Here is a 17,045-nt window from a genome sequence, read left to right on the forward strand (position 1 = left end):
TCACTGTAATAAATGAAAATGCAGATCAATCTAGAAAGTAAACATATACATTTGTGCCATCTAAGGAGATTTTAAGAAACATTTAGAAAACTGAAAGTACGGAGCAACTCACTCAGTAGCTGACGTTATCTTTCAGCGGAACACCAAAACCGCTTCCTAAGCGGACAAATGTTTATAAAATATTCTCTCCAGATTCAAATGTGCAATTTCCTCACTCTCTTTAAAACACTGAACTTTCAATGGAAAAATTAAGTCAAAAGCCCATGAATTACTGCCAACTGCTATGGTTTCCTTTTCTAAGTCATCTGAGCCACCTGTCAAGAGACCTTGGCCTCCTGGCCAGAGGCAGGCTTTTCAAGCTGCCTATCCCGTCTCGGATGACCACTACCATAAAGACGGGTTCATATTACACCCACTGGAAAAGGCTTAAAACACTGATGATACCGAACCAATATTATTTCAAGTTTTTGTCCGACACACTGTTAAGCTTAAACACTGAGCCAAATTATAAGGGGTTGAGTCAAGCTCATGGTGTAGGAGATAGTACTCATACAAAGCCCTCCTCCCCATCCATCTGAAGCAAGCCCTCTTTTAAATTCAAGCAAATACTCCACCCTACAAAAACCTGGCGTTCTCTCGGCTCCCTTTACACTTTATTCACACCAGAAATGCTGAATCATGACTCTGAGGTTGTGAAACGAAAACTATTTCGACTGGGACACCAGGATCCTCAGAGGATCCCACGCTTCTGCATTCCTTTGCTTTGCATCTTTTAAAATCTAAATCCCGAGCCCTTCCGCAGACCAGCAGATTGGAAAGGCTTGGAGAGCAACCAAAGGCTGCAGGTCGGGGGAGAGCCTCTGCTCCCTCCTCTGCGCCTCCCCAAAACCCAAGCAGCCCTGGCAGCTCACAGCTCTCGCCTCTTCTCCGAACGCGACCCCAAAGGGACTGATCCTCTGTCTCCATCAGCGAAGCTGCCCAACAGCCTCTGAGAAATTCCCAACTTGGAAGCATTCCCACCACAGCCCCCCAGTCCGGAACTCGCTGGGCCCGCACCGTCGCACTTGACCACTGTCCGGCAGGGGTGGGGTGCGGGAGCAGCTCTACCAGCCCCGCGCCAAGTCCTTGCCCGACAGACCAGCCCGCTGAGAGCACAGACTCTTGAGAAACTCGATCCCAACTCCCAGCCCGCGCCTCCCGAACCGCCCCGGGAGCCCAGAGAAGCGGGGCCTGGGACCGCGGAGCAGAGTGGCGTGGACGGGAGGACAGGAGGGAGGCGTGGAGGGGAAGGCGCCGCAAGAAAAGGAGCGCCCCCCACGCGGGTCCCGCAACTTCGCCCAGCTCGGGCTGGGGGGTGAGGAGAAACTGCGGCGGCTGCAGGCGCGAGGTGAGGGACTCACTTGAAGGTGAGGACGCAGAGCGGTCGGTAGGACTTGTGGCTGGTGTTCTCGGCCATGCCCTTGCCCCAGAAGTCGTTGGTGAAGATGCCCCAGCGGAGGGGGGCGCCGGGCCGCACGTCGGGGTTGTTCACGATCGCCCACACGTCGTCGTGCACGAACTCGCCCTGCAGGGAGCGGCCGTAGCACAGGCAGCTCGCCCCGGCCAGCAGCGCCGCGGCCCCGGCCGGCGCGAGTCCGCAGCCCCGCCGCCGGGAGGGCGCGCGGTCCCCGCCGCCGCCGCCGCCGCCTCGGGCACAGCCTGTCACTACCATCGCGCCGCCGCCGCCACCACCGCTGCCCTGGCCGCTCCCGGGCGTCTGGCATCCTCCTCGGCCGGGGCCCCGGCGGCGCGCCGCGGCTGCCCGGAGGTGGGCTCGAGCATGGTGCGGCGGCAGCTGGACCCGCCGCTGGCGCCCCGCGCTCCGCCGCCGCCTGCGCCGCCGAGTTGGCCCAGCTGCAAATAAACAGCAGTCCCCCCGCCTCCCCCGGCCATCGCCACCTCCTCCGCCCCACTGCGCATGCCCCGCTCGCTCTCGCCTCCACCCGCCCCCCCTCCATCCCCGGACTAGAGCCGCCCCCCCACCCCCGTAACCCCCACCCCCGCCCGGCTCATCTCCACACTCAGCCCCGGGCGCCCGCGTCCCCGGCCGCGAGAGTTCGCACGCAGGTGGAGCGGGGTCGCGGCGCTGGGGCGCCCGAGCGGCGGAGAAGGGGCACTGGGGTCCTGCCTGGCGCTCCGGGCCGCCCCCCAAGCATGCACCCTCACCCCCCCCCCCACCAACGAGGTTGGGGAGGGCCTCGTCTGAGGGCACCTCCGGGCCCAGGGCCAGGGCGGGCTTAGCAGGTGCGCACCCCGAAACCCCCCCACCCCGCGCTCCGAGAGAGGGAAAAGTGGCCGCCGCTTCCCGGCAAGTTCCCGGCTTTCAGCACCCCGGACAACAGCGGCGGCGGCGCCCGGAGACACGCTCTCCTGCCCGGCGCCCGCGCTCCCGTCCCGCCGCCCTGTCCGCGCCTCCTCCCCGGGCCTTTCTGTCCCCCACCTGCCTGCGCCCCGCGCCTGCAGCCTCCGCGTGGAGGAGGCCGTGGGGGAGACGGAGCTGCCCGAAGCACCTTCCCGAAACCAAGAGAAAGGGTCTCCTGGCCGAGGGCTTCCTGCCCGCCCCGCGCAGTCTGTTCAGGGGCGCCAAGGGCTGTTTCTCTTTGCCGCCCGCCAGTTGCTCAGCTGGCACTTAGGAAAAGTCCCAGGTTCGACTTGGGGTTTGCGTCTAGGGGCTAAGTTGGTTTGTGAAACATTTCTCCTCGTTTTATTTCTTACTGAAACTCTTAAGACGATCCAGGAGATGCAAAGCATATTACTTTTTCTTCCCACCTAAGTGGATCACTTGGGTCTGATTATTTCCTGGGCTGTGGGTGTGTTTGAACTTTTCCTGATAAGTCAGTACCACTTGAAAAACAAGAAACGTGGGGGAAAAAATTAAAACGTTAAGACCTCTGGCTTTGACCCCCAATCTCCCTGTTTTTTTGAAAAGTTGTTTTCTTTTTTTAAAAAAAATACTAATTATAATACGTAAATAAATTAGGTATCCCAAAATGATGATTCCTAGAATTTCTCCAGGTTTGAAAAATCTGTTAACTCTTTGAGGCCCATCATTAACTTCCATTTCTGTATGTTATTGAAATTACCTGGAATCTGACACATCCAAAGAGGAAAACTTAAAATACAAAATTTGCAAATATACCCAGCCTCCAGAAATTCTTAAAAGTTTCATTGATCTTAAAAAAAAAAAAGTAAAATAGAAGGCATAAATTGTTCTTATACTAACTGAGCATTTGCATGACTCTTTACTACACCAATTTATTATTTTTTAAATATTAAGATGCGTCTGAGCAGTTGAAAATTCAGCGAATTAAGGCAAACATATTCCAAGTCAAGATTCATTTCATCTATTTCACTTTGCTTTTTGGTGACTTGAAAATTAGTGACTGCAAAATGAAATTGAAAAACCCAAGCATTGATGTTTTTATCCTTAAGTCAAAATTTTTTGACCTCTGCGAGCTTCAATAGCCAGACCTCACATACACCTGAACCTACCATCTCCAGCAGAGAACCCACCACAGCCATCTCCTCTTTGCCTGCCCATCAATTTAATAGAAGTACTTTAAGAGGATACTTTGTGGTACAATGTGTTAAATACTAGGCTGGATAAGGAAAGTTGTTCAAAGTGTGCCTGTGTGGAATGTGTGTGTAAGATCAACACCATAAGGTCTAACTTTCTAAGTTAACAGCTGACTAGTTGCCTTTGCTGAAATGCCTTTGCTGAAATTATATAGCCAATGTATCAATCCTTACCTATAATTAATAGAGGCTTTCTTTAGACAATGTCTTAATTCCCAAGAGTGACCAATAATAGATTTTTAGAGAGAGCTGACCTTTTCTCCCTCACACCACCCTTAAATTGCCCTTGTAGGAGTACAGCCCTGCCCATCCCCTTCTTCTCTAAGTTGTTTTCCTTTTTAGATGAAAAGAGCTATCGGAGTTCCATGACAATGGAGAGAAATGGAGAAGGACCAGAGCTGGATTCCAAAAAGGCAATGGAGAAGAGATAAAGGAAACCTCTAAGTGGGATTCCAGCTTTCTGAGCCTAGTTTCCTTAAGTTTTCCTCTACATTCAATGGCATCTCTACTCTATTTATTTTGGATGATAAATTTGGGATTAATTCACTTTAAAATACCGAGACACCTCAAAAGTCTTCTCAAGCACGAACCAGAAAGTAAATACTTTTTAAAACCAAATAGTTCCTCTGCTGCCCCATCACTTCCTAATTCAATATTGTTTTGTGTTACAGGAAAACAGTGTGAAAGCGGTGGTGATGGCAGAGAAAGGTTTACATTAATATGCCAGTCCATCATCCTCTGCTCCTCTCTTAAGGTGTAAAGCACTCATCTTGGCTAATAAAGGGGCCCAAAGGAAATGAGATTAAATTCTTGTTACTTAGTCACTGCTTATTTTACTCAGAGCAATACTGCCTTCTAAGACACTTTTGTCCACTCAGTGCAATTTAAAACATAACTTATTACAGAAGTGCCTCTCTGAGATTCATACAGATTAAGTCACTCATGTAAATTAAAGTGGACCAAAGTCCTTAAAAAAATTAGGACAAACTAAAAATAAATCAAGGACAAGTAGGTATTTTAATAAAACACATTTCAAATGACTGCCCACTGTGCTTTTTCAGCCCAATATACACCCCGTTCAGGTACACCCTATATAAAGGGACAAATGCAATGTTACAAAAGCATAAATTCAGAAAAAGTTGATAATGTAATTTATATCAAAAATAATTTTTTGTGGTCTTATTAAACTATTACCTGTTCCTGAAGAAAATCCCGAAAAATAGAAAAAAAAGAGCAAGAAAATTACATATACTTACCCCACCACCCCCTGGGCCTATGGTAGGACAGGCAACATGCACTTTAAGAAGCTGGCCAGCACCAAGGAGGACACATGTGGACAGTCTGGGGTGCCATGTGGTCTGAGGGGTGGCTGTGCCCAGACTTGGCCCAGGCTGGAAGCAGCAAATGGTGGCAGCAGAATTAGCAGCCCCTGGAGAGAGGAGGGGCTCCTCAGGGAGGTAAACTGGCCTCCACTCCCATCCCTGGAATGTATCTCTGTGAATTCTGCCCAGAATTAAAATGAACGAATATCAAAAATTATCTGTGATCTTGCACTTGCTGTCTCTCAGGCAATAAACTTTGTCAGCGAATTACTAGAAGATAAAAGCATGCATATGTACATTAAAATAAAGCATATCAAGTACTCACTAGACTTCTTCAAAGAGTTCAGAATCTCCGGTTTTGAAAACTGCTGCACCATCACAAAGCAAATACCCAGTCTTAGAAACAGACATTACATTTTAAGAATAGTGTATTCAACAGGAAAAAAGTATTTTCATATGAATGAAATTTTAATTACATATATTTTGGTTTTACACTTTAATTATATACAAATGAAAAAGGCACTCTTAGTTTCTTGTACAACCTCCACAATGTATAGGATATGTCAGGAAAAAAAAACCCACTAAAATGCTGTATCAATTTACATTTAAAATTAAATTCAGGTTTACAACAAACTGATTTGTATGAAGAGTTAAAACTTTTTTAGATAAATTATCTCATGAGATTCATCAGCTCTAGACACACTATGACTTATATTTTGAAATAATTTCTCAGATATTATCCTAATGTTGTCACAACCTATAAATACTCCTAACAGTTCTAGTAACAGTTGGATCAACAGAAAGATCCTTCTCAAAATTAAAAAGTATCAAAACAAAATCCTGATTCATAGCATTTACTGAATTTCATGGTGTAAAGATTCTTAGTATGGTCAATTTCACGCTACCCAAGCAACAAGTGACATCACTGAATGAATGCAGACGTCATTCAGTGGCATAGAAGTCTAACATTCTACATAATTCTCACCAGACAGATACAGTAGATATGAATACAATCAGAAGCATAGTAACAGTAAAATATAATAATTAGAAAATGATGAGTTTTGAACATTTATCTGTTTTTAATCTAATTTATATAATTATATGTTTATAGAACACAATTTTTTATAACAGCTGTGTTTAACAACCAACTTAACAAAACTCCTAACCTAACAACCAGTTTTTGTGAATGAATATGAGTTGACTCTGGCACACTCTCAGATGAAATAAGAAAATTATTAGCATCGTAATTTGGAATTTGAGTGATCAGTATGGGCAGAGGCAAAGGGATCACTATACTTGTATAGTGAAGAATTAGCCTTACCTGAAGAGAGGCCTGGCCTTTGCCTGGGCTACTGGGAGATAATCTTTAGGCCCCTGGAATTTCCTGACTGACAGGAGTATCTTTGTTTTGCCTAGGGCTTTGGCCACAGTACAGTCTAACAATGTAGTTTATGGCAGGAACTTTCGGTCGCACAATATCAGCTCTGATTCCTGGGGATTTTAGCCTGACCTCTGGGAGAGGCTGACAACTAAAGTCAGTCATGCAGGCAGTATGTGATGAGCCCCAATAAAAACTCTGGACACCACGGGCCCAGGTGAGTTTTGCTGGCTGACAATACTCTGGGCATATTATCACACATTAAGGCCAGGACAGAGACATGTCCTTGACTTCATGGAGAGAAGACAATGGCCATTTTGTGTTTGGTACTTCTCCTGGACTCTGCCCTGGGCACTTCTTTCCTTGGCTGATTTTCATCTATATCCTTTTTCTGTAATAATCCTTAACTGTGAGTATAACAGTTTTCAGTGAATTCATTAAATCGTTCCAGAAGATTATCAACACAGGGTGGTTTGGCGAACCCCCTAAACTTGCAATTAGTGTCAGATGTGGGGTCATTCTTATGAAGACTGTGTCTAAATGCTCCTTAATACTATTTTTCTGCTTTTAAATTTTTCTGTAATACAAAATTTTTTTCTCTTAACTGGATAGCTATCCTCCAAGAAGAATGGAAGAAACAATAGGCATCCTCAAAGCTATTATATTAAACTTCCTTCTTTTTCCCTATTTAAAGTCTTCGGGAAAGGCTACAAAAGTAAAACAAAACTAAGCTAAAATGAAGAAAGGAAGGAAGGAAGGAAGGAAGGAAGGATGGAAGGAAGGATGGAAGGGAGGGAGGGAGGGAAGGAGGGAGGGAAGGAGGGAGGAGAAGGGAAGGGGAGGGGTGGGAAGGGAAGGGAAGGGGGATGATAGATTGGGAGAGAGGGAAGAAGGAATAAAGGAAACCTTAAAAACCTAGAGCCACTGCATAAATGCACCTGAGGAGTTAACTTCAGAAACTCATGTGTGATTGTCAGTTTGTAGATGATGAAGCTCAAAACTAAGGACTATTTTTGGGGTGCCTGGATGGCTCAGTCAGTTCATTGTCCAACTCTTGGTTTCGGATCAGGTCATGATCTCACAGTTCATGAGTCCGAGCCCAGTGTCAGACTCTGTGCTGACAGTGCAGAGCCTGTTTGGGATTCTCTTTCTCTGCCCCTCCTGTGTGCTCTCTCTCTTAAAATGAATAAATAAAAACTTTTAAAAAATGACTATTTTAAAAAGAAAGAATAGGGGCGCCTGGGTGGCGCAGTCAGTTAAGCGTCCGACTTCAGCCAGGTCACGATCTCGCGGTCCGTGAGTTCGAGCCCCGCGTCAGGCTCTGGGCTGATGGCTCAGAGCCTGGAGCCTGTTTCCGATTCTGTGTCTCCCTCTCTCTCTGCCCCTCCCCCGTTCATGCTCTGTCTCTCTCTGTCCCAAAAATAAATAAACGTTGAAAAATAAAATTTAAAAAAAAATTAAAAAAAAAATAAATAGAAAGAATAATGAGAAAAATATGAATGCTTGTTTGGTCTACATAAAATATTAGTCATCAATATTGTTTTTTGTCCTATGCCATACAATAATACTTTGTTTTAATATATTTGTGTCACATTTATCTGTTTTATTGAAATATAAAAATTATTTTGGTAAGAAATTCCCCACCTCACAGATGGTCCTGAGGTCCATTCCCCACCTTTCCTTATAAAGTCTGGGGACAGCCAAAATTAGTACACTCAGGGCATAAGGAACCTAATAAAATACCTGCCAAAAGCCAATGACATTGCCTGCATCCTATATTATTAAAGAAATTGGAGAACCTACCATGCCAGTTTTTCTTTGTCAAAAAGTAAAGATTATATCTGGAGATAAATAATTTCCCTTGAGAAATAACACTCTCCTATCTTTTCTCACTGTGCTGCTAAGTCTTATTTCTTGGCCTATTTTTCCATATGTGAGACAATCCAGGTGGCTACAAGTGAATTATTGCAGGATCCACTGAAGCTGACAAGAAAGAAAGAAAGAAAGAAAGAAAGAAAGAAAGAAAGAAAGAAAGAAAGAAAGAAAGAAAGAAAGAAAGAAAAAGAAAGGGAGGGAGGGAGAAAGAAAGAAAAGAAAGAAAATGTCTTTCAGATTTTATTTTTGGTCATGTTTCTATGAATGAGACAGTCAGGAGATTTTTGTTGTGGTGGTGATGGTTGGTGGTAGTGGTTGTTTTATAAATAATTTTATGTCTTTGCACATCTTGGATTAGGGCTGAATATTGTGGCCTTTCCAGTTAGACAGAAGACAAAGTAGAAACAGATCTTGCTTTATAGTCTGATTCACAGACTCTTTTTCTTTCATTTCCCATTTGTTCAGTCATTTCCTTCTTTCCCTCTAAAGTAGTCGGAAGGATTAGGAGAGCATTTTATCCATTTGACAACCTTTTTCCAAGAGAATGAGCATTATACCTACCTTCTAAGAATCAGAGTGCCTTGTAATGCTGTTATTGTGTTATTGCTGACCTAAATTCGTATTTATGGAAACACCCCAATTTTATTTTATTTTTCCTTCATACTTGGCCCAAAATTCAGATCACAATTACTGAGAGGTGGTATCATGAGACACAGGGATGGCAAACCCACAAAACATGTTCTAAACCCTCTTCCTTTCTATGCTTATAAAGATCTTGACTAATCAACTGTCATTGTCTTGCATATCCACTCGACACGCAATCTTAGAATCTTTCTCAACACAGCTCTCCAGACTGCCACTTTCTATGGATAGATTGGCCCTTGAGTCAAAACCCCTTACCAGTGGAAAATAGCTACTGAGTGGCATGGTACTAAAACAGTAATGCTTTCCATAAAAATAGAAGTTTATCATTACAAAGTTTTTATATATATGAATATGAACATATATGTATATGTATATATAAATCTCATGTAAAATAAATATATTTAAATTTTTAATTTTAGATGTGATCACTTCTATTTGAATAAATTTTAAGCAGGTCTAATAAGAGTATACCTTTTGTACCTGGGGGTACTTTTTAGGAGGTTTCTGTAAGAATGTTCATTGTTCTCAAATATATTACCAGATGAGTGAAAATTACCACACAAGAATTGAATTGCCATATTAGAGTTTTTCTACAAATAAGATGCCTACAACATTTGAAAAATCTAGAAAAACTACTATTAAGAGTCATTTATAAAGAAAGTCAATAATTTGGGCACAAATATAGTCTTAGCTATAATTTATCATCACTAAAATTAATGCTGAGTTTTGTTGTCTGCCCCCAAATTAAAGATAACTTGTTCATGAATAAAGGAGGATTTTATTTAATCTATGTTCATTAGATGGAGCCAAATTTTGGTAGTCCAATGACCTATACTTGTTTCTGAACTAATTGCTCTATTTTGCTTCCAATGGCTTATAGCCAAGGAATGCACAGAGCACAGGCCCCTCTCTGCCCGATCACCACTAGACGGAGTCCCGGTTTCCTAACCTGTGAAAGTACCTCGGAGGGCAAGTGTGAAGATTGTGTGAGCTGAGTCAAGAGCTTCGAAGACTGCCTGACATAGTAGGTATGCTCAATAGAAGTATAGCTTTGATAAAAGATGGTGATGGTGGTGATGATTTTTCTCCACCTCTTTTTTCTTTTTTCTCAGTAATTTTCTTGTTACTTCTATTTCTTTCCATTATGGAAAACCTGCTTTTAAGTAATAATACTTGGATATCTGCTTCCCAATTCCTGACCATTCATTCAGTCAGTCACTCACTCATTTATTCATTCATTCTGGGAATGTGGCTATCAGCCTAACCTAGATTTAGGATGACCATACTCTATTTTGCTCACCGTCATCTCACTGCAGTTGTGGGACTGAGACTAGAAACCTTCTCAGTTCCTGATGCTAGCGAATGCCTCAGTTGCCAGTGAGTCCCCCAGCTGTTCTGCTGTTTCTAATTTGACTGCCAGGATCAAATTGCTTCTCAAAGAAACTTTAATAATATTTCTTCCCAGAACTTTAACCTTTAACATCACATGACATAAATTTTTAACAATTACTTCATGGGACATTTTTCATATTTCCCCATGGTTACAAAAGAATTACTAGCAAAGTTATTGGGCTATTTTATCATGAATATTTATCCCTTTCCTCGATCTGCTTTTAAAACATTTTTTTTAAGATTTCCTTATGAAGGTGAGTTTATGCTGAAAATAAACTAGCAAAAAAAAAGGAAGGTGTGAAAATACCTGCTTTTCCAAGGATATTCCTTTCCTAGGATTTTCAAGGAAATCTTGGGTTCCTTTCCTTTAAAGCTGTAGGTCTGGAGCTTAAGCTCCTTTGCTCTAATGTTGTAACTCTAGGGTAGGAGAGAGTGAACAGATATCCTGGAGAAAACAAGAATGTCTAATGTTGTAACTCTAGGGTAGGACAGAGTGAACAGATATCCTGGAGAAAACAAGAATGTCATCTGTATTTAAAAAAAAAAAAAAGTGAGAGGCAAACCTGGATGGCTCAGTTGTTTAAAAGTCTGACTTCGGCTCAGGTGGTGATCTCACCGTTTGTGAGTTCAAGCCCCCTGTTGGGCTCTTGCTGACAGTTCAGAGCCTGGAGCCTGCTTCAGATTCTGTGAATCCCTCCCTCTCTCTGTCCCTTCCCTCCCCCCACCCCCCCACGCGCTTTCTCTCTCTCTCAAAAATAAACAAACTTAAAAAAAATTTTTTTTTTAAGTGAGAGACTTTGCCTCCCTATAATAGGGAACAAGATGATTTCAATCAATCCTCCTTCAGAGGATATGTAGACAATCAGATTAAACAACATTTGCCTCATAACATCAGATTTTTAACAGTAGAGAAGAACCAGGCTAGGAGAAGATAAAGGGTAAGCCCAGCATTTGGGACCCTTTTTGCCTCAGGGATGAGTGAGAGGCTGAGCACATCATTGACACCCTGGAGGCACCAGGAAGAATGAAACACTTAGAATCCAAGTTCCACCCTAAGAGTAGGTGTCCTGGTAACCCAATCTTTACATAGGGGTGAGACCCTGAAGGAGGCATCCTACAAATAAAGAGGAACTGGAAGTCGCCACCGCTTCTAATTCCAGCCCCAGTTTCTGGGATCTGGATCATCCCAGGAAAGGTGAAAGAAAGACTTTTACTAGCAAAACCGGAAAGAGTTTATCACTGGAAAACCAGTACAAAAGAAAATTCTAACAGATAGTTTTTCTGACAGGATGAAAATGATTCCAGATGAAAGTATAGAGGGAGAAAAAAAAATGCAATTTAAATGGTAAATATGGTGATATGTGATTAAATCTAGTCGAAACTGCATGCTTGCAAATCTATAGAGACAGAAAGTAGATTACTGGTTGCCAGGGGCTGGGGAGAGGGAGAATGGAGAGGACTACTAATGAGCACAGGATTCCTTCTTAGAGGCATGAAAATGTCCTAAAATGATATTGTGGTGATACTTGCACAATTCTGGGAGTACACTAAAATCTATTGAGTTGTATACTTTGTAAGGGTGAACTGGATGGTATATAAATTATCTGTCAGTGAAGCTTTTTGAAAAAAGAACAGAAAAATGTATGACATCAACAGCATGTAAATTGAGAGGCTACGTGGACTTGAAGTGTTCCGAAACATTGAATTGTCTGGGAAGACGACAAATTAGGAATTAGTCCTTAGGCTTTGCAATGATGTTTTATGCACATGCTATGGGTGTGTTGAATCATTTTTCAAACAACACACACACACACACACACACACACATTTTTTAAAAAGAATGACAGGCAACAAAGTCAAAAGGATTAACACCAACATACACTCCACTTTTCCAGTCAATTCCTCCTTAAAAAACCCAAACAAAACAGTGATAAAGTTTGCAAACAGAGAATGGGAAGATAAATTTTCTCTTGTGTTTTCTTCCTAAAATGGTATACATAAGATAAGTGTAAAATGTAAAGAGTAAACCATATGAATAAACTTAGTAAACACAATAGGTACAATCACCTCAGACAGTGAAAATGTGAAGATTTAAATAATACAACTGGCTTAGGGAAGACTAGGACTTAGACATTTTTTCTGCTCTGTAAATGTTTTACTGTGGTAAACCTTTTTCACTGGCTTTAAATTACCAAAATCAGGACTAGCAACTGTTCTGTCTGCCTCTGAGCTTAAGCAGATTGTCTGCACACAGTAACAAGTCAGATATCTGATAATTGATGGAATACACAAATGTATGAATGCATTCATAAATAGAAGACAGGACTTCCAGGAGCTGGATGTTTAGGATTTCCTGGTGGCAGGAGGGAAATTCACTTTGTTCTTTTTCTATTACGGTATACATTTTAAGTACCTTCAATGCCTAAAAAAAACAGAAAGTAACACATTTATAAAATTTTATAAATTTCTGAGTGAAATTGAATAAATTCACACTCTGGAGGTATAGGATTCACTTTCTACATTGTCTGTCACTTCTACTGAAGGTTGTTAATCCTGATTTCTGATTTGGAACCACTTCTACCTGCTTTCCTTTTGGAAGGAAACTTCTGAGGTCAGCGCTCTTCCTTCAGACAGCCTGTCTCAAATTACTGCAAATATTCTGAAACCTCTAAAGAAGGAAAGTCCAGTCTCTTATTCTAAAGTTTCTCTTCCCTACGTTTTTATTTTATCTAATATTATTCACTAGCTACAATTTAAGATCATCTCTTTTTACCTTTCAAGTGGGAATGAAGAACAATTCCCAACAAACATTTTTTGTTGTTTTCCTAATTATTGTTAAGTGATTCTCTTCCTTTGTAACAATGTTGCTTGAATGTCAGAATGAACTTGATCCTTTTCAAATTCAATTTACCAAGCTGTCTCGCCCAGCTTTGACTTAGTGGATGGCTTACAGTATCTAAATTACATCTCAGAAGAAACTAGCTCAGAGAAAGCCAGTTCTGCCACACCAGGCTTGGCAAAAATGAGGTCCAGGCCTGGTTTGGTCAGTGATAGGAGCTGCCACGAGGCGGATCCTGCAGCAGAGACAAGAACGGACGAATTGAGACAGAGAATGGGTCTGCAGCCAGAGTTCACAGGAGGAAATGCCAGTGGTTATTCAAATACAGGAGCTAGAAAATCAGAGTGGTGAAATGAAACGGAATCTTGGAGCAGAAGGGGAGTTGGGTGTTTGTGCAGGCAGGCGAGAGCAGACCAGTACTCACCCCCAAGACAAGGCTTACCTTCCTGGGGCTGTGGTGAGACCGACCCCTGTGAAGGGATGCTGGTCCTGGGGTGTCTCAAAGATGAGCAGAAGCTTCTGAGCAGTAAGACACAGCTCAGAGATGGATGGGAAAATTGTTCGAAACAGGAAATAGGGGCACCTGGGTGGTTCAGTCGGTTAAGCATCTGACTTCGACTCAGGTCATGATCTTGTAGTTCATGAGTTCAAGCCCCATGTCGGGCTCTGCGCTGACAGCTCAGAGCCTGGAGTCTGCTTCAGATTCTGTGTCTTCCAATCTCTCTGCCCCTCCCCTGCTCGTACTCTGTCTCTCTGTCTCTCTCTCTCAAAAATAAATAAACCTTAAAAAAAAGAGAAAGAAACAGGAAATAAGTGTCATAAAAGTGAGATTTCATTCCACTGAGGATTTGGAATCAGATGGTTGGTACAAAAACAAATTAAGCAGAAAGCCTAATTTTATCATCTTGAGAAGTGACTAGGAAAGCAACATTAGCATGGAAAATTAACTTTAGCTAGTGATAAGAAAAGGGGTTTAGAAAAATATAGTAAGAGTTCATTTAAAAAGTGTTGTCCTATGTTTACTTTTTTAAAGTATTTGTTTCTGTATTTTGATAAGGTTTTATTATAGTATGAAGTGTGAATGTTACATTTAAATCATACTGTATGTAAACAATATTGATGTTGTTTATTTCTAGAGCCAAGACCTAAAAGAGTCACATCTAGAGATGATTTTTAAAATTCCATATTTAGTGACTTGTGAGGCATGGGCACTGGCCAACAGTGACCAACCAGAACAGAGTCCGTCTTGAGATGGCTTCTGCAAGCCCTTCTCTGCACTTCTCTGCATTGGGCATTAATTCTCTTTTTGGGGGTTAGGAGAGGAGGTCCCAAGGGTAGGGCCAACAGGAAGCAGCAGAAGGAAAGTTTATATCAAAACTTATAAAAACATTTCAATATTTTAACAACCTGTGTTACAGTGCACACTCGTATCAGCTTTGACTACAGTTCATGTGCGAACTCTGACCAGGGGTCTGAAAATACAGTGGCAAAACACATGCTCTGTGGTCAGACTGCTGGGGATTGAATCCTAGACCCACCATTTACTAGCTGTGTGACCTTGGGCAGGGTTACATAATCTGTAAAAAGCACTGAGGTGAAGATAACGGAATTAATTTTTGTAGTGCTTAGAAGAGTTTACGGCACATATTAAATGCTCAATTTAACCAATATTACCTATTGATAGTAGTTATCTGGAACACTGTATAGAGCAGAAAACAAACTGCTGTGATTGACTAGCAAAGCATTCCACCAGCCCGGGGAAAGGGTTGTGGCAATACTGAGTGCCATCGGCTTGCCAGCTCTACTCTAGTCCCGCCCTAACACCCAGCCAGATCACATCACACGTCAACAGCATCAGCATATTCGTGATGAACAAAGGGGGACTCTCACCAGCCCTTCTGTTCAAGTTCCAACGTAAAATCAGTGATGTGAACGCCATACTGGCCATGAAGAGTGACTGTTTTAAGGTCTTGTCAGGCAGTGGCCCTCAAAAAATAAACTTTGCTTTTGGGTCACCATCTGGAAACCTTACAAGCTCTGTCTTTCCCTCTGTCCCAGCTTTGTGCTCCCGAGAGTTTGGGAGGTAGAATTTCCCAAAAACCCCATCTATGGAGGCTGACAATTATCAGATCTGAAGTCAGGGATTCTGACTGAGGGCCTGAGAGAAGAGGTGTAAAAGCAATCCCTGTGCTTTTATCTTCTAGGGTCATTTCATACCATATTAATACCACCCAGGTCAAATGTCTTCCTCTGATATGTATTGTCATTTTAACTCAAATTCTTGTGCATACCTTACAAAACAGTGGGAGTGCACTACAGATAATCTGGAATGTAAGTGGCCACTTTGGTGAACTTTTAATATGAGTAAAATTATCTTAGAGATAATATAGGGCAAAAGGGCAAGACAATTCCTAACATTCAAAGCTTGGCCTTTTTTTCATGGTAAGAAGCTTCTGACCAAAATTCTGACTTCAACGTAGCTTCATGAAGGGATTTTCTTGGTCCAAAACTAATGAAAAATGTGGAAAAACTTGAAACATTTTGGTTACAATAAAATCGTGTCATTTCCCGCAGCCCACCCTAATTCTGCTTCCTTTGAATCCTGTTCCTCCTCTTTCCCACTCTCTCCAGGATCCTCTCTTCTCTTCCCCCCAAAGCCCTCCATCCTGGCACATCCTTCCCCTCTGCTCCCATCCCCAAAGTACAAGTTCTTCCAAAAATAGTCCACCAAAATAGGATGAGAACCAGGTAGAATATAAGCAAAAGGATTCTTCCAAATCCTGAGAGAAAAGACAAAAATTTCCCACAACTTCTAATACTCTTAGGAACTAAGAATCCCAGCCTCCCTGAACTAAATCAACTAGAACAGTAGGCTCTTCTTATGCTAAAGCCTGTTTCCAAAATGTTGAGTGGAAGGCTTAGAAAAGGCTCTGGCTCTTCCTGATTCCCTAGAACAAAACAGAAAACAGAAGATAAGAGACAAAGCTTATTCACTGGGGCCATCTCCTTGCATTTTCAGTAAAGACGGAATTGAATTGATCTAGTTTCTAAACGAAGAAAGGGGAAATCTATAGGAGAGAAAAGCATCTTTTCAGTTCCTTCTGACAAAATTCTGGATAGGTGCACAGGCAATTGCTTTAGCTGCATTCCCCTCATTTTTATGCATGGCCTTCCTTAAGCTGGAACTAGAACTTAGCTAATGAATTTTGTTAATAAGCAAGGACTGGACTTGGAAATTGCTTCCCCAAAATACCTGCCAGATTTTGCCAAAGATTTTGAGATGTTCTTAGAACAAAATGAAACAAGGCTTTGCAAATTAAGTAAGGTGGCACCTGACATTTATTTTTTCTCTTATACTTTTTTAGAATTATCATTAACAACTAAGGGCAAACTCATAGTTTTGACTATAAGTGTTAACACTGTTGATGATAAGTCCTACTACTATGTTTACTCATCTCCCTCAAAATCAATCAAATACCTCAGTGATAAGCACCTCTAACTACCTTCAAACACCCCTGACTCCCATATTATTAACCCTACCTTCCAATCATATAAACACTGGACCCTGACTTCAAACAGCAAAATACTGAAAAAATAATTACAGTACTGTCCCTGGGGCCAGAGACAACACAGAAGTAATTAATATTGGAATAAATATTTGGATTGTCTTTTCTTCACTTGCTAACCTCTGATAGTTTTTCAACTTCACCAAGAACTCTTCCTTTATCAACAGACTACAACTGGCAAATTTTTGTCATTGTAAATAAACCTATATCCTCAACAGTCCCTAGACCCTTCTAGAATATTATTTCTTCTGTGGACAATAGCTTTTACTTGTTTACCACACACAAATCTGACTTATGATAGTGGGGTAATTTTTGGAGACTTTGATATATTCCAGATCCTTTTACCTTCTATGAACCATAGTTCATTGAAGAGTGTATCCAGTAACTTACAAAATGAAGAGTAAATTATACTC

General features: G+C 42.1%; 1 protein-coding gene across 4 annotated transcripts in view; it reads right to left on the reverse strand.

Moving 5' to 3' along the window:
• The window catches only part of TMTC1 (transmembrane O-mannosyltransferase targeting cadherins 1), a 285,364-nt gene extending 283,433 nt beyond the window's left edge, over nucleotides 1-1,931 (reverse strand). For 2 of the 4 annotated variants that reach the window (XM_045462494.1, XM_045462495.1), the window contains exon 1: nucleotides 1,401-1,931. In XM_045462494.1, coding sequence (XP_045318450.1) covers nucleotides 1,401-1,711 — 311 coding nt within the window. In that variant the 5' untranslated portion in view covers nucleotides 1,712-1,931. The remainder of the gene's footprint in view (nucleotides 1-1,400) is intronic. The other 2 variants (XM_045462496.1, XM_045462493.1) reach the window with 2 other exon arrangements.
• Nucleotides 1,932-17,045: the final 15,114 nt, after the last annotated feature.

This window comes from Leopardus geoffroyi, chromosome B4 (genome assembly GCF_018350155.1).
Source record: "Leopardus geoffroyi isolate Oge1 chromosome B4, O.geoffroyi_Oge1_pat1.0, whole genome shotgun sequence".
Classification (NCBI taxonomy): domain Eukaryota; kingdom Metazoa; phylum Chordata; class Mammalia; order Carnivora; family Felidae; genus Leopardus; species Leopardus geoffroyi.